Source organism: Colias philodice, chromosome 3 (genome assembly GCF_061535455.1).
Source record: "Colias philodice isolate Cphi_HAF_F1 chromosome 3, ilColPhil1 Martin Lab GWU primary, whole genome shotgun sequence".
Lineage (NCBI taxonomy): Eukaryota > Metazoa > Arthropoda > Insecta > Lepidoptera > Pieridae > Colias > Colias philodice.
In genome coordinates, this window is record NC_143088.1 from 11,558,827 (window position 1) to 11,576,814 (window position 17,988).

A 17,988-nucleotide genomic window follows, 5' to 3' on the forward strand; every position below is an offset into this window, starting at 1 on the left:
TAATTATTAAAATAATTAACGCTATTGTATTATATCTATTACAATTATTAATTTGCGTAAGCATGCATTGGAAAATCGGTTTCACAGTTAACATTTAGAAGTATTTTAATTTGTAAATATACAATAAATACTATACTTATTATTTGAAACATTAAAAAGTCACCTGTATGAACTGTTGATGCTTTATTTTTGAGTAATTACAGATATTCGAAAAAGTCATAAATAAACTTAGATATTATTTGAAAATATTAAGGTACAAAATAATACTAGACAACACATTATTTTAGCACAAGATATAAGAACTTATCTTGTGCTAAAATAATGTGTAACACAATATAATATGTGTCTAACCCCTCGTTTTCACCAAGAAACAAGTTAAATACTAGTTTGATACAAAACTTGTAGAATACTTTTCAAAACATAATTATTTATTTTACACATGTATTGAGACTGTCTCAAACATTCTTTCGTTCATACTTTGTAGCCAACAAGTATTTATACAAGTATAAAACACATTTGCGTTTACACTGAAGTCTGTGACATGGTAGAACTTGTCTGATCCATTGATAGCGTTCTCACCTACAAAACACAGTCGTGGTTTAGATAAGTATTGTTTATTTTATTGCAATTTCTGTATAATACTAGTAACAAACAAGTTTTAAACTTTATCCATGTTTGTTGGATAAAGTTTTCAACATACATACATATCACAAGTTTTTTTTTTAGAAATTATAAAAGTTAGGTACGACTGAATTTGTCTCGAATTCTACAAGTATTGCTACAACAAAAACAAGAGATCATAAACATGTAGGCAACTTAGATCAGGCAACTAGAAGTTTTCAACCAACAAGTTTCATATAAGTTATCCTACATGTATCAAATTTTGTATACAACATGTTTTACACATGTCTATGAGAAACGAAAACATTGCATCAAATTTGTAAAATACATGTATTATACTTTGGTGAAAACGAGGGGTAACAACGTTTATGAACACTGAACATCAAGATTTTAAAAGTAAATTTATCACATTTATTCCCTTGAACAATTACATATTATTAATAGTAAGTGTAAGGCCGTTCGCTCATGGAGCTACTCAAAAAGAACTAGTCACAAACTCAAATTACTAACGAGTTGCCTGAGCGTCACAGCCCATACATGTTCTATGGAGATTCGCACACGACGCGACTAGTTACTAACTGGTGAGTAACGCGTTAGCAACAAATCACGCGCGACGCGTCGTGTCGGTCTCCACGCTACTGGTTTCCCGAGTTTCTTTGTTTTTTATGATAAAAATGAACGAGCAAACATTGACAAGTGACTGAAACCTTATAACTTGAGTAGCGTTGTATGCGAGATACAATTTGTAACTGGTTTGTAATCGTAATTACTGATTAGTTCAGTCATTTTTGAGTAGCTCCATGAGCGAAGGGCCTAATGCATTGAAATCGCATGTTTTTCTCTCAAAAGAAATTTAAAAATAACGATCAGTAATTACTCAAAAATTGTGAACACACGGTTATTTCTAGCTGTAAATATGACGTATATATTATGACATTGTTGTATGAGTAAAGGGGTAAAGTAGATATTATATATAGTTAGCAAATATAAGCATTCTGATTAATTCTTTAATAAATTCGCCCTTCTGTTCCCTTTTTTCGAGAAAAATTCATTCGAACTGCTTTATCTGATTGATTCTCCGGATTTGTACGTTACATTTTTAATTTGTTACAACATCAAGATACAAAGATATTATTGATCTTAAAAATAATAGAGTCCTAGCTCTAGCAATTGAAAAATTCGTAAGCGAAGAGTATTCGTTGAGTGCTGAGGTCTATTTAGGATAAAATTTTCGATGTTTGTAAGAAAGGCAAACCATTTGAAGTAAAGCGCGACGAGTTCCAAACTTAGGTATACAATTACCAATCGACTAACGAATAGGAATGTTCAACTGACACTTACAATTAGAGAGATTAACAATATGAACGGTATAATTTGGTCATTACATAACGCCTAATCGGGATACGAGTGGCAAGTCAAGAGTCACCTAACCTACGAAATATCTTGAAATAAAATACTTTGAGCTTAAAAATCGATAATCTAAGAGTTAAATCACAACGTTGTAGGATTGAAGAATAAAAAATGACATTTCAAAAAGTATATCTATATATTAATGCGCAGTGGGTTTTCTCGTACGTATTTAAGATTGTTCTATTCACGCATCGCGATGATACTGTTTTCTAAGATGATTTTAAACGTTATTGACTGTATATAGCTGTTAAATATCATCCAATGGAGATTTCTATCATGTATGTGATATTTTCATCGCGATACGTGAAACGGATTGCAGGTGACAGTTACAACGTGATCGAATTTCGACCACCATCCGTTGCTAGTACATCATCAATTCACCTGTGGCCGTTCTCCTCTGAACGGCCACGGCGTCGTCACTGGAGATCCTTCACGGCTTGCAGGATCCTCTTTACATGTCCGACTTTAGTGACGCCCAAATCGCGTAGATCCCGCCTGGCCAGAGACAACAGTTCCCGGCCGGTGATGTCGTGTTTCGCGAACGCGTCCGCGTATTCACCTAGCTCTATTGTCTCTAGCCACGTTTGCACCTCCCCGGTGCCCCACGAGCGCACCTGCGCCTGCGCCGACGCTGCGCCGCCTTCGGACACGCTTCGCCGGCTCCGCAGCCAGCGGGAGCCTTTCTTCGGTGCCTAGGTGATGAAAGTGAGGTTATGGCGGGGTCACAGGCCGGCGTGTATCGGGGTCACGCTACGCTATAGTTGGACGTGTTGGGGAATTTTGTGTGTATATTGATATGTGTTTATGGTATAATTACAGCTAAGGGACTGTAAGAATGAAAAAACTTAAACGTATAAAAAATAACTCAAATTAAAATAACTTCGTATCAAAAATAATCAAAATTATTATTTCCTTGAAATGTGGTTAATATACAAGTTGTTTTAGGCGTGTTCTTTTATTTGTTGGGAGAGCCAAAAACTGAAAATAAGTACCATACAAATTATATGCTTTGAAGTGTATGCAAACTGCAAAAATAATATAGAGTTTAGCACAAAGACAGATTCTGGTATGATGAAATCAAAATATTATTTTGCATGCAGTACAATAACGAAAAAGTCGATAAGTGAGGGTAGCTTTTAATGTGTTCAAAGTGTAAGAACTATCCTACCGTCTAAAGACAGTTTCCGTGTCGGAATGATTTCTGGAGACTGGGTGGGGGATGTTCGTGTGTGACAAGGAAATAATTTATTGTCCAAATTAGTATTTATTTGTGTCCAATTTATTATGTAGCTATTTAATACACTATTTACGTAAAGCAATACTGAATGCTGATTCGAGAATAGTATCAAAATTTTGTAAACTATTTGAGAATTGATGTAATATTTCGTATAGAGTATTATATTAATGAACAGTTCCTATTTAAAATTACAAAAGTGTAAGACAAAACTGGTATTTCAACTAGCACACAATAATAACACAGATCTACACACATTATGCTGGTTAAATCTATTATGGTGGAAACCAAGACTGGACAAAAACATTTCAAACATATTTCTATTCTCAAGAATGACATCCTACCAAAGATCCCCATTACTTAGCAAAAAAAAAGACGGGTTGCATTCCGGGAGTGCCGGCAGAAGTGAAAACTTGATTATTAACGTTGAGCATGTTTGATATTACGTCTTACGCTTATTCGATCAGGTCACGTGTCCTGACGCGAGTTTAAGATTTTATACACAACGCTGCTAAAGAAGTTTTCACTTCCAAAAAAATCTTAAAGTTAAAGCCTGTAAACCATTCCTTAAATCCTGCCTAAGCACGGGACTAACGCTAAGCTTTAAAGTTCCCTTTCCCATAATAATTAGCTGCAAAATACCAAACATACCTCCTCCGTATTGATAAAAGCCAGGCCATCTTTCGTGGTGCAGCGCGCGAGCTGCGCGCGCAGCCCGCCCGCCGCGCTGCCCACCGCGCCGCTCTCCAGCAGCTCGTGGCAGCTCTCGATCTGAATAGTGTATGAGATGAGTGTTGTTATAGTTACGAATCGTTATAGTCGAGCCAATTTAATAGGCAACATTTGACGTCTATCAATTTTATCTTCAAAGATGGTTAACCTGCTTAAAAAAATCGATTAAAGTGAATTCGATACGGACTTGAAACATTTGTCAATCGAACTTGAAACACATTTATTAATTTATGATGATTTTTATTCACAAGTGATCAATGTATTCGATTCTAGATGTCAGATTTCGATTTTTAGAGTAACGTCTCTGGTATTTAAAAAGAAAAAAAGTTTATTGACAGAAAATTGTAGCGACGTCAGTTCTTTAATTCAGAAATTGTTTATTATGTTTAGAATGGTTTATCAGTAAAATGAAATCTTAAAATTACTTGTATCGGTCATGATTATTATAAATATGTAATCGTAATTGAAAAAAGTTAAGCAAATGTGTAGTTTTAACAAAACGAAATATCATGTTATTCTATGTCGTCGTTACTAGGTTACGTTGTTGAATTATGTTGAACTGTCAAATGTTGCCTATTAAAATGACACTACTATAAGAATTTTTACTTGTCAGTTGGGTTATGGGTATAGGATAGGGGAAGAGATTGGAAAAAAGAAATACAACTTTTTTATTGCACCTGAAATTGTGTGTTTGCGTGCCCTATGCATGTAATGCTGAATGAATGAAAAATTGTGATAAAACATGTAATGAAAAATTGAAATTTATTGCAGACACATACGTTGAAAGATCTTATTATTAAAATGTAGCATCATTAATCGTATTCGTGTTCGTCAGATGTAAAGTGTTAAGTCCTTATTAATACATAATAACATGTCTGCTGTTTTATATCTGTTTATGTGAATATTCTATATAAGTGAACATCCTGTCTCCCATTCTGCGTATATTCCAGTTTACCTATCTGCATAGTGCATATGTTTCTGCGTAACTGTGTGAGTGCGTGCGCCATTATTGTGTGCTTCTGTCATTCTGTATGTGTAGTCCTGAGTTGCGGGCGTATTGTATATAATACTAGCGGTCCGCCCCGGCTTAGCCCGTAGTACATATTTCGCAATAAAAGGTAGACTATGTTCTTTCTCAGGGTCTAAAGATTATGTGTGCCAAATTTCATCAAAATCGGTCCAGTAGTTTATGCGTGAAAACCATACATACATACATACATATATGTATCTGCATATGTGTGCTTCTGTCATACTAGCTTTCCACCCGCGGCTTCGCCCGCGTTTTCAAAGAAAAACCCGTTCCCGTGGATTTCCGGGATAAAACCTATCCTATGTCCTTTCTCGGGTATCAAAATATCTCCATACCAAATTTCATGAAAATTGGTTCAGTAGTTTAGGCGTGATTGAGTAACAGACAGACAGACAGAGTTACTTTCGCATTTATAATATTAGTATGGATAATATGCTTATCTAAATGTGCGCGTCACTATGTGTATGTTTGCATGCGTGACAGGCACGTGCATTGTGTGTGTGTGTGTGTCTCACCAGCGCGGCGAGCAGGCGGCGCAGGTCCGGCGCGGGCAGCAGGCGCCCGTCAGCGTCCTGCAGCGCGTCCGCTTGCGCCGCGACGCGCCGTGCGGTAGCAAGAGCACCGCTCGTACGACCCGCGCCCGACCCGGTATCCGATATGCACGCTAGCTTCACCTGTATGATGTATACCATTGAATTTAGTAATTAACTTTTAAAAGTTAGGTAAAAGGTTATCTAGAAACTTTAACGGATTTTAAACGTGATTTATTCATAACATTATTATTCCGACGTTTCGCAAGCTTTGCAGCGAGCGTGATCACTTGGAAACAGTCTCCCGGTGACTACGCTTTAAAATCCGTTTAAGTCTTAAATTTCTAAATACTCGCGTAAAATCCAACACAAGAAAATACTAAAAGATTATCTAATAAACTTCGTGTTACTATTTTTATAGTCACATTAAAAGTAAAAGAGTACAAATTCGTCCCCCCGCCCACAAAACACCACCCAACATAGTTACTATTCTGTGACCCAACATCGAATACGTACATGTTTAACAATGGTGTTGACGTCATCGAGCAGCGTGAGCAGCTGTGCCGCTTCGGCGGGCGGCAACGCGCGCGCGACACCCACCGCTGCCGCCTTCTGTTGTTGCTTCTCGTCCCATGCGCTACACACGTCATATAAATGAAAATAAGCTAAACTAAGTAGGAGTATTCACGATTTTTTTATGGCGGCATAAATTAATCACAAGGGTTGCTTGCTTTGAAATATAATATACTTGTCATGATGAACACGAGATGATAGGACTCTGAATTTCGACTACATTAATTGATTAAATGAGAGCAGAAAAACAAACGAATGTTTTTTTCTGATAGAACTGAATTCTGATATTTAAATGTCATCAATAGAAAAACTAAATTGAATTTGTCAAATAGAAGGCTTCTTAACACGCGTCAGATCGCTAACCTGACGCCGCCCTATGACGCCGAGTTGTTGTACTGTCAATCTGCCAAAGCCATTAATTGAGAATCACTCACCGTAAGCTAGTCTCCAACGCCCTCGAGCGGCACAGCATCTGCGCTCTATTCTTGTGTATAATCCGCACACAGCCGGGCGGCTGCAGCCACGCCTCGCCGTCCACCTGCACCGGCACGCACTCGTCGCCGAGGATGTTGATCTGCACCGCGCGGCATTGCGCTATGCGGTGCTTTTGCAGGTTGATCAGACGGGAAGCTGCCATTTGTGCTGAACCGAATACTGCGACCACCTGGAGATGTTGTGGCAATGTTATGGAAGCTTTCTTAAAAGGGGAGGATAACCGATATTGTAAAAGATTAAAAAAAGATTAAGCACACCCAGCAGACATAATACAATATTGTAAAAAAAATTACAATCTTAGAAATAAATTAATTGTAACAAATGGTTTAAAATGCACAAAAAATTTCTGCACATTTTATTTTTCGTGAAAAAAAAATATAAGTAAGATGTTTATAGAGCATTATTGAGAAGCTGAAAGAAGGATGGTATTATTTGAAGGCCATTGATTCTAAGAGCGTATACGCACTATGCGGGTAGCCGCATTGCGGGTAGCCGTCCGGCTGACCGCAAGCACAATTATGTACGGAATATTTATTTCTATGCGCACTGCGATGCGGCTACCGCAGACCGCGCAGTGCGCATAGAAATGAATATTCCGTACATAATTGTGCTTGCGGTCAGCCGGACGGCTACCCGCATAGTGCGTATACGCTCTAATTTGATCCAACTTACTAACAATTTCTTTGGCAGAAAATCTGCCTGTTTTGATGCTTTTAAATCTAAATTTTGAAATCAATAATATCAATTTATTATAAAAATACTTACTTCAAGCACGCGATCATCAAAAGATGGCGCCAAGAACAAGTCATCGCCCCTCGTGCCGCCCCAGAAATTAGTTCCTCCCATGAAAGAGGGAATGTTCAGCACCACGATGCCTTGTAACTCTGGGAGTGGTATGCGCTGGCCGTCGCACTCTAGTTGAACACGCTGACCCAAATGTCTGAAAAGAATCGTGTTTTTAATTGATTTTGAGTTAATTCTAACAGCAAAGCAATACTAATTATTTAAAACACTCTTTTAATATGGTCTTTGGACTGGTCTTTAGACTGAGAAATATAACAGATTTGGTAAGATTCTTGTAGCTTTTTCAAGGTTATATTCATATTTTACCGTTTAATAACAAACAAAAATACAATACAAAATTTCTTACCTATAAGTTCTATTCACCCATTCCTTCGATCCCAAAACACCGTACCACATATAGTTTCTAGCCCGCGACCTGCACTTTTCCGGATGTTCCTCTCTCTTATTATGAAAGTCGAGCGTGATCTTTGCATCGATACCAATTCCAAAGTAGTTATTCATTACTGCTCTTTCATAAAAGCCTTCTAGCAGCGTTTCATCAGGATCCATCAAAGGACTGACAGCAGCGCATAGAGCATCAGCATTTGCCAGGAGACATTGGCTTATAAACCCTTGAGTGACATGTGGCCAAGCTGGTAACTGGACTAGTGGGTTTATAATCGGCAGTTTTCTAGCCCGTTCGCTCGAATCTGACTTGGTTGTTGGGCAACCGCTGAATGTACCGCTCTCCCCCCATATTGATGATACGGATGATGATAGCCTGCTTTAAAAAAAATAAAACTTTAATAAACAAATAATGGTAAAAAAACATGGTTTTGTTAGCATAGTAAAACCAAAATGATTGTTCTTATTTAGAATAAAATTAAAGAGTAATAAATAATAACATGATTTTTTTTGTAAATAAAGAATTATAGATTACTTACTTATCTGGTTCACCAGGTTTGAAGAGGCTCCCGCAAGATATACGTCTAGTTGCAGCTGGCGAGCAACTCAAAAACTGTCCATATTCCGAATCGGATCCTAGAAGCTTTGGGTTATCGGACTGACGACGTTCCCTTGCGCTTATTATGCTTGGTTCTGGCGAGTGAACGCTCAGAGTGTCTGTTCCGTGATCAAATATATCACTCAATACTGATGCCATTCGACTTGTACTCCTTATACTCTTTCTATCTTCACTGTGAGACGGAGATGGAGGTTCTACTACAACACTGACTTGAGGAAATGCTGGTATCCCTTTGTTCTCAGTATTTTTTACTTCTAAACTTTTGGGTTTTGGTGAATCTTGAGGTTGTGGTGATTCAGGTTTAAGAACCTCTTCTGTGGTAGACTTTGGTAGTAGGTGTTTTACTCCACTTTCATCTACGACGCGTTTCTTTATGCTCTTCCTCATGTGCTTCCGAAAAGACTTCCTAGCTATGTCACTGCCCTCTTCGAATTGTGCTAAGCTGCAATATTTTACTTGTTCTTCTGCCTTAGCCGCATTTTCGAGGTAAAACACTTTATTCTCAAATCCAAATTTTTCTACATCTGCATCTATTGGCTTTTTAATTTTCGATATGTATCTATGTTTCGATTCACAAGTTTTCTCGATGCTCGGATTCCGACTATCCATAGGTATGTCTGATACTGTGTCCGATGTGAATAAGGTAGTATCATCTGTATATGTTTCATTTTCTCCATTCTTGCCCATCATAGCCATGAGTACATCTTGTCCTAGCATTGAACTGATATCATCCATGATTGACTCTCCGTGTAAAGTTTCTGAATTCATATACGTCGTTTCTGATACTTCTGGCGAATCGATATGTCCGATCCCACCCTCTTCTATATCTTCTGGTTTACTGTCGATAATTTCTGATATTAAACTAAAGTCATCGCTAATGTTGGACCCTTCAGAGCTGGTCGCATCCATCTCCAAGTCTACACTAGAAAGCTTCCTCTCAGGCGTACAGTCGCCACTATTTGGCGCCGCTCTCTCGCTCAATTCGTGAAAGTGAACTTCATCCGTATACGGTTTGTCGATGTCTATAATAGTCAATTGGTCCGATTCATAAGTTTCTCCCTGTATTAACGATCTCTTATCACTATCGTCTGACACGACTAGGTTAGGTATTGTAAGACTACTGCTATTATATGTTGTGCTTCCGCGATCTCCATCCGGCCTAAGTAGGTTTCTGCAAGAGCTAGTATCACAGGAAGATAAGTTTGAAAGCGAAAGGCGATCTTGGAGTGACGCGGGACTCGTTTTGCTGCGGTCCCGTTTCTCCACCTCCAAGTTATAAGCTGGTTCTGGATTAGTACTAATTAACTTAGCTATGTCTTCATCTACATCTGGAATGCTGAAAAATAACATTAAATCGTTAATGGTTTTACCTATAGTTGGCATAATAGAGCAAAGCTAAGCACAGGACTATTTTTAATGCATGTTAAAGTGATTTAAATTTAAATAACGGTATGAATTACTTGTTTTCCCCATGTAAACCAAAACTATTTTTTAGCCCAGAACTTAACAAGGAACGAAATTTTTGATACTGCTTTTATTTTTACACTAACTTTTCCGGCTGCATGGAAGCCGCCGATATAGCGCTGGCGGCGGACGAGCGGCGACTGTCTGCGAAAGCGCGCGGCACTGGCAGCGCCGACATCTCCTCTCCCCCCGCGCCCCCCGCACCGCCCCCGCTCGCTGCACCCCCCGCACCCCCCGAGCTCTGATCCGCTGAATCCTCCACCTCTTTGCATGTTTGCTCTGCGTTTGAATCCTGGTGAAGAATAAGTTTTTTATGTTAAAGTTATGTACTTGGTTATAATGTAGTGCTTTATAATGTATTTGCAGTTACGTTATTAATTAGATAGACTTGCAATCAATGCATTCTGATGAAAGAGAAACAAAAGCGCTAAACTTATGTGGGATTCCTTTTCAAATTATTTTCATTAATGTGAAAAAATATTTTTTTTCACCCTACTTAGCCCGCCGTTCTATATGTGTTCGAGAGCGTAGATACAGTCACAGTGGTCTGTGTCTACGCTCTACGTGTCCCTCTACGTGTACATTTTTCCATTCTCTGTCTTCATATTTACAACTACACCTACATCCACCCACCTGCGGATAAAGCATCGCAAGCGTCCGCACGAGCGAGCGAAGCGCGCGCCGCACGCTGTCCGCGCGGCCCGCGAGCGCGCACCCGCGCGCCGCCCAGTTCAACTGCTCCTGGTTGATACACCGTGATATGATATGTTAGCACTTTATGTTGTCGACGGTTTATTGACGGTTTGTTTTGTGTATAGTTTAGTTAAATGGTGGTGACGACAACGATGATGACGGGTATTGTATATTGTGGATATAATATTTTTTTTCAATATGTTAACGAAGTACATGTCAATTTACTTTATAATGTGTAGTTTGTACAATGTCACGAAAAAATGCAAATATTTTCAAAGATTACTCTAATTTTATTTAGGATAGAGTTACAGGTTAGCACAGATTAAAAGCACTTAGATGGATAAACGCTTGATTAACGTTTCAAAAAGAAATATTTACAAAGAAATATTAAATTTAAATAATTCACCTTTTCAGTCTTTTCAATGATGCCCTTTTCAGCAGCGGGTGGAGCCTCTGGTTCGCTCTCGCTCGTTGTGTCTAAAGCTTCCCATGACCTTTATAAAATACGTTACAATTTATTCATTTGCTATAATATTGTGGTACCTAAATAATGCTTGTTATTGATTTGAAATTAAATGCCAACATATATAAAAAAGAAAGTCAAACAGTAAGTATTTATTTGACGGCTATAATGCACAACACATAATATAATTGACCAAAAAAAAAAATCATCAAACGACTGATTAGATGAGTCATCCCGTACACTGCCCTATTATTTACACTATTACAGTAATGGTCCGGGAGCCAGCAGCAGATTTTATGACCAAGTTCCTCTCAAGCGGTAATTAGTAAAATGCATCAAAGTATGGTATTATGAAGCCTCGTGAACGTCAGCTGGAGCTCGGTTCGGGGGAAGAGCGGTTGTAGCCTCCCGTATCAGCTGACGGTTTTTCCACCAAGATACAGCCAGCTGACATATATATTTATCCACAGTTACATATAAGCTATCATCAGGTAAATTTTTGTTTGAGAGGAAATAACGGAAAATAAATTTTTCTTTAAATTTAACTTTCATGTTCGAGACACCAGCTGACGTATAATACACCATGTTGTAACCAGCTGACTATTTTTTTTCGTTGAGATATTGGGTTAGCTACAATTTGACAAATTTTTAGCTGAGAGGAAATGAATGAATGAATGTATTTTTTTTCCTATGTGCGTGGGAGGCTACAACCGCTCACCCCCCCAACCGAGCGCCAGCTGACGTTCACGAGGCTTTATAATACTATACTCTCATGCGTCTGACGAATTATCTCTTGAGAGGAAATAGTTAACCAAATTTGCACCTGGCTCCCTAACCATAATCCAAAAGTAATAATGCGCATAGAAATCTTCATCACTGTTCGGCAACTGTCATATTCCCGGAGCGTCCGAAGACGATATCTATATAGAGTGGTTAAATGCATTTTCTTCATGCATAGTTTATTAAAATTATGTGTTTTGTGCTAAAAGAGATTAATATTGATTTGTAAGTAACGATTTTGTTTCGATAATTTCTTGTAAGTAAATAGCGAGGATAACCCCACGATTGCGAATATATCTTTGTTGGATTGATTAATGATTTACTTGGAAAATTTTATAGTAGGTACTTTTAAAGTGTCTTACTGAAGCTGTGTAATGATGGAAGAAAAGAAGGTTAAAATAACACAAAATTTATATTATATAAAATATGGTTTTCAAACACAGGTTTAGATTTAAACCATATAAATCTAATCATTAAAATCTCAGTTCAAAAGTATTTACAGCACTGATCATTCTTCAATATTATGACATTTACAAAAAAAAATAAAAATAAAAACAATCAAAATCAGGGATTATCTTTTTCCTGACATTTTAGATACATCTCTTCTTCATTTTCACTTTCCCTACTGCCATCACCTGTGTAAATCATTTCATTGATTAGTTCAATTCACCTTTAAAAACAAACCCAAGAAGGGTATGTAATAGCAGCTCTATATTATTCCACACAGAGAGAACACGTGCAGTCACCACCAATATTTAAAGACGACTGACGGATTTTTCAGTTCTTTGACTGACAGGCTACCGTCACCTACCGCCCGATTTGTTTTTGATTGTGTATGACCGTGAATTGACTTCTATTTCCTTTAAACAAGGTGTAAAATGCAAGTGCATTTTTTAGGGCTCTTACGAATCAATGATTCGAGTGTTTTCGGAAATACGACAATTAGCGAAGATTTGCATGTGCATTATTAATTTTGGAGTACTGTACTATATTAAACGGCTCTTACAACAACCCCACTACAACATAACAACAAAAACTCACTCGCACTGCGCGTGGTCGTGCGCGATGTGAGCGCGCGCGTGCAGCAGCAGCGACAGCGCGCGGCGCAGGCGGTGCGCGGCGCGCGCTGCCCCGCCCCCCGCGCGCTCCCCCACCGTCGCGAGACGCGCGCACCCCGCGCGGAGCGACGCGCGGGCTACGCGACACGTCTCGCCCGACTCGCTCGCCTGGAGTAATTATATGATTATACAGGGTGTAACATTTATTGGTTAGTATGCAAAGTCTGAGAGGACATACGTAAGAACATATCAGTTCTTGGGATGGACGGTATTGATTGCAGAGATAAAATAAATTTATAAAAATACAAATCTTTTAGAGGATTTCGATTCGGGGCGTTTTCAAAAATAAAACTTAGATTATTTTTATTTAAATAATGAAGGTATTCCTACGTCCATTCTCGTGCTCTAATTTCTCCCAATAGAAACGGTATTTGTGACAATTGTATAGTAATACAATCAAGTGAATTCTATGATTAACATAATATATACACATATAAATAACTGGTCAGTACCACAGTTGATATAATTCTACTAGTCAGTACTTTACCTGAACGATCTCCTGCAGGTTGCGCAGCAGCGGCGTGTCGTCGAGCAGATCGGGCGGCACGGGCGGTGGCGGCGGCGCCGTCACGGCACGCTCGAACGACATTATCGACCATCTGCATACATTTTTTTTAGTTAATAAAATAAAAATTTAAAAAAAGATTTACACTTATTAAATTATACATTTGTCATTCCTGAAAAATTTTGAGTGATCTTAAACTTCTATTATTTAACAATTGATTCAGTACGCTCAATTGAGTTAGCAAGTCCATTTTAATCACTATTACCAATTCAACCACCCCGACTAATGAAGTCAACCAACCTGTCTAGCATCTTAGTGGAAGCTCGCTCGTACCGCTCAAGCAGCATTTGCAGGTTGGCGGCATCATCGCAAGACGCGCCCCACCCGAGCACGCGGGCTAGATCGTTGCCCGTGCCCAGCGGTAGCACGGCCGTTTGTACTTGCCGCTGTATGGGCAACGTCAATAATTGGAAATGTATCGTGATTCGTGATTAAGGTAAATAAATATAATTTCGGAAAGAAAATATTTCTTAATGTAATTTTAATGCGATGGAATCGAGAGGAGGTAGAGAGATCATAATATCATCTAGTAATTCTAGTAAGATGATTTTTCCAGACCGTTGATTCAATATTTAAAATTGATTTATAGTGAACACATATTATGATGGAGAATTCTTTTTAAGTACATATCAGACAATTTAATTATAAATTCATGAAAGTGAATTTCAGTTTTATAGCTTTGCTTTATAAATGAGAAATTTTCGTAAAAGTGAACTGCCATACAATCTAAACACTTTAAAATGTTCATGACAAGTTTAAAAACTTTCGTCAAATCATTCCTTACAGAAAGAACAATATACACATCATTTTCACATACATGCATGTCCAGTTTGTCGATCTCCTGCAGCACCCATCCGACGGAACCGTCCCCGCTGCACACGAGCACCCGCAGCGGGGCGAAGTGCCGGAACAGCCGGAGCCCCAGGCGAGGGCCCGCACCGCTCAGCTCGAAGACCTGCGCCGGGTTGAGCAGCTGCCTGAAGCGGCGCAGGAACTTGATACCTTGGTTGTCGCCTGGAAGACATAGTGGCTTCATTATAGACTAGCGATCCACCCCGGCTTCGCCCGTGGTACATATTTCGCAATAAAAGGTAGCCTATGTTCTTTCACCGGGTCTAAAGATTATCTGTGCCAAATTTCATCAAAATCGGTCCAGTAGTTTATGCGTGAAAACCATACATACAAACCTTTCCTCTTTATAATATTAGTATAGATGTGATTGAAAATAATTAAAATAAAATGATGAACAAACTAAGATAGATAAACTTGATAGAAAATGGAATGTGACATTCTTTAATAAAGCAGCCACGCTAATTTTAAGTGGAGTTTTCATTTTTTAACTAGTAAAATTGGTATACGTACAAATAAATTTACATAAAAGGAAATAAAAATAGCAATAACTTGCCCTATTTTAATAATATTTATTGTTATATTTTGAGATTGATCCGAGCAGATAGAGTTGTTACAATTTGTATTTGAACACTGAGGTACAATTTTACCCTTATAAAAGAGTTAGTATACTCTTAGCCTTTAAAAGTTCATATTTTAACCATACGTCGAAGCTTCTGCAGTATCTCACTCATAACTTTTCGAACCCACTAAACTAGGTATCTAACGTCTATTCTTCGCACAACACTGACCCGATCTCGAGTTAACGAACACAATGAGCGGCGACGCGTTCGCCGGCCGGTCCGGCAGCCAGCCGTCGTCCGGTCCGACCGAGTGCAGACGCGTCGGCGGCACGACGGACGCGCGCGCCGGGCCCAGCGAGCAGGCAGCGCGCCAGCACGGCCGGCAGTTCGCGTGCACGCACTTGCGGCACCATATGCAGCGGAGGTCTTGTAGTCTGAAAAATATATGAATAAAATCAACAATAAAATATGCTAGGAATTGACAATATGCGTCATTCGTGGGAAGATGTTTAGTAATAGGTGCTACACTGTGTGTGTGTGTACAGTTACACTGATTTGTTCGTCTTATTAGGAAAGTAGCAACAGTCCGCAAGTTGTAAGCTGAGCTTTGTATATGTAAGAGTGACCGCCAAAAAAACAATCAGAAATCGCACGACACACGTGCCGCTCGTCATGCATCTAGATAAATATCTGTTTAAACCGGTCTAATCACAAGCCATTCAAAGAAGCCGAAATCTCATCCACACTATCCATTTACACTCACACGTATATAAAATAATAAAATAATAATAAAAATCATTTATTGAGTAACAATACATTGACATAAATTATACAAACTCGATATATGTACATCAGTACATACTATACGGAATAATGGAGGTAACACTAAAACAGATAGGTATGTAGAAGTAGAATCGAGGCAAATTCATTATGTACAGATCATTTCGATTAAGGGAAAGTAATTATTATTCCTTAAGTGGTATACATGAAATTCAATTAAACGTCAAATAGAGTCATCAAATATTAGATTTCCATCTCTAAGGACCCCTTACTTCATTGTGGTGTGTTGATATGAAATTAAATCAGATGGGCACAATGGGGTAGCTGGGATCCTAAATTAATTAAAGGTATACCTTATATACCTTCCATATGTCTGTCTATTAAATATTAATGTTTGTTCGTGTAAAACTCTTTCATGATAAATGAAAGTTAAGATCTTATCAGATAAATTTATGACTATTTTTGTCTAAATTTAAATGAAAATAGAATACGGGTTGGAGTTTGGACGATACCAAACTAAACTCTAAGGTCACTCATGAAAAATACCTACACTATAAAATAAATATATTCAAACTATATTTCGTTCTATTTATCGAAAGAAAACATTTTTTATTCAACCTACAACCCAAGAAATAAACTTGCAACGTGCCAAGGCAAATAAAATTGCGCTTTCCCCGTTTAAAATGCATTCGAACAGAGGCATCCGTTCCATTTCCCGCCAGAACGTAAACGAATATATTTGCCACAGACTAGTAAAGAATTATATTATCTGTGGCCATAGACAAGCGACACTGCGAGCTTCGGCACGTGTTACATTTGCACAATCATTTGCATAGCGTTTAGAACGTCGCACCTCGGCTGGCCCACATTCGTAATGTATGCTCTTAGCTTTAATTTGTTCCGACTGATGCATTGAGAGCTTCGATAAAACAGGATACATAATATTAAAAAAGTATGTCTATGAAGATTATATTAAAGCAAAGCTTCTCGTAATGTTTAAGTTTAACTTATCCCCAGTGATTGGTAGATTAAAAATATTCTTTAGTTGAGTTTAAAGACGCATTATAAAGCTGAAGTGTTCAGCTACTAAAATACAGAACGAAAAAAATATTTTTTCCAGAATCTATTTCTAGGAAGAATAACTCAATTTATTTTCCACATCTACTTTTAAACTTAAGTCGTTAAACCTAATGGTTCCTAATGTTGGTACTAAGATAAAATGTTTGACCTAATTTAAAACTTCTGTGAGCTATTACAATGATTTCTTTTCAAAATAGGACTTGACGAGATATTTTAAGGAAATTTCTCTAACGAGGATATCATTTAGTTAAAACAGTTTATGAATTTTATTTAGGACTTAGAATGCTTGTGTTAGGTTTAGATTCTTAAATGTACCTTACATGTGTCTAAAATTTAATAGCGAGTAAAGTTATGTACCGACTGACCTGTTCTATTTCATGTAATTATTCTATTCTCTACGTTCTCCATTTAAATTTAAAACTCACGGTTTCTTTCTTATAATTATTGCTCAACATAATTTTTTCATCGTTTCAATGAAATTTACACTTAGTATTGTTGCCTTTTAATAGAATTTCATTTAATAGTTTGGTTTTTAGAATATAAACTTCCTTGATGCACTATCCCTACTTTTATTCACGTTTTACGTTTATTTAAATACAAAAGGCAACCGGTTTCTGTACATCACCGTCAGGTAAAAATTTCATTTCCAATTTAAAACATTTAGGGCAGTATACAACGTGACAGTACGACACTTATACCTGTTTCATATGTGCCCCATTCTATTTGAAATTCAGCAGAGAACTTCTGAATCTTTGAACACAATACCGCGTTCAACGAGACAGCTAGTATATTACCATCTTTATCATTTGCACTAGTTTCTTAGTCTTGCGACAATTTGGTCTTTGTTTCTAAAATTTAACCGTCAGTTCTGATATTCTTATTGTGGCTGTTATAAAAATCTAGATGTCTTTCTAAATGAACATCGTATGAAAAGTGTAGGTTTTCTCCTTTCCCCGTATGTGGTTGACAAAGTTAACATTTGTTTCACTGATTTAAAAGTCAGTAGTTATAGGTGAAGCAAGTTGTATTCATATCACCATTCGTGCCCACATTTACATTACACTTCTGAACCTAAGAAAAGAACCAGAAAATATGTTTTTTAATTAATTCCGACCAGGCATAGACCGTACCAAAACTTCTTTCCAAACCATCTCATCATCTCTTTACCGGCTATGCAAATAACCATAAAACCGTTACCACG

General features: G+C 37.9%; 1 protein-coding gene and 1 long non-coding RNA gene across 2 annotated transcripts in view; both read right to left on the reverse strand.

The window, feature by feature from the left end:
• The window catches only part of LOC149490056 (uncharacterized), a 171,811-nt gene that overhangs the window by 2,384 nt on the left and 151,439 nt on the right, over window positions 1–17,988 (reverse strand). The gene's annotated exons all lie outside the window — the stretch shown is intronic.
• LOC149490057 (diacylglycerol kinase eta) overlaps window positions 1,442–17,988 on the reverse strand; it is a 161,720-nt gene continuing 145,173 nt past the window's right edge. Inside the window, exons 7-22 of the mRNA XM_089715045.1 lie at window positions 15,156–15,361; window positions 14,333–14,529; window positions 13,756–13,901; window positions 13,438–13,549; window positions 12,874–13,058; window positions 10,996–11,083; window positions 10,530–10,637; window positions 9,983–10,188; window positions 8,353–9,768; window positions 7,776–8,192; window positions 7,391–7,565; window positions 6,565–6,794; window positions 6,074–6,194; window positions 5,543–5,701; window positions 3,917–4,036; window positions 1,442–2,723 (exon numbers count right to left, since the gene is read on the reverse strand). Of these exons, the coding sequence (XP_089571171.1) occupies window positions 2,448–2,723; window positions 3,917–4,036; window positions 5,543–5,701; window positions 6,074–6,194; window positions 6,565–6,794; window positions 7,391–7,565; window positions 7,776–8,192; window positions 8,353–9,768; window positions 9,983–10,188; window positions 10,530–10,637; window positions 10,996–11,083; window positions 12,874–13,058; window positions 13,438–13,549; window positions 13,756–13,901; window positions 14,333–14,529; window positions 15,156–15,361 (4,162 nt within the window). The 3' untranslated portion in view covers window positions 1,442–2,447. The remainder of the gene's footprint in view (window positions 2,724–3,916; window positions 4,037–5,542; window positions 5,702–6,073; window positions 6,195–6,564; window positions 6,795–7,390; window positions 7,566–7,775; window positions 8,193–8,352; window positions 9,769–9,982; window positions 10,189–10,529; window positions 10,638–10,995; window positions 11,084–12,873; window positions 13,059–13,437; window positions 13,550–13,755; window positions 13,902–14,332; window positions 14,530–15,155; window positions 15,362–17,988) is intronic.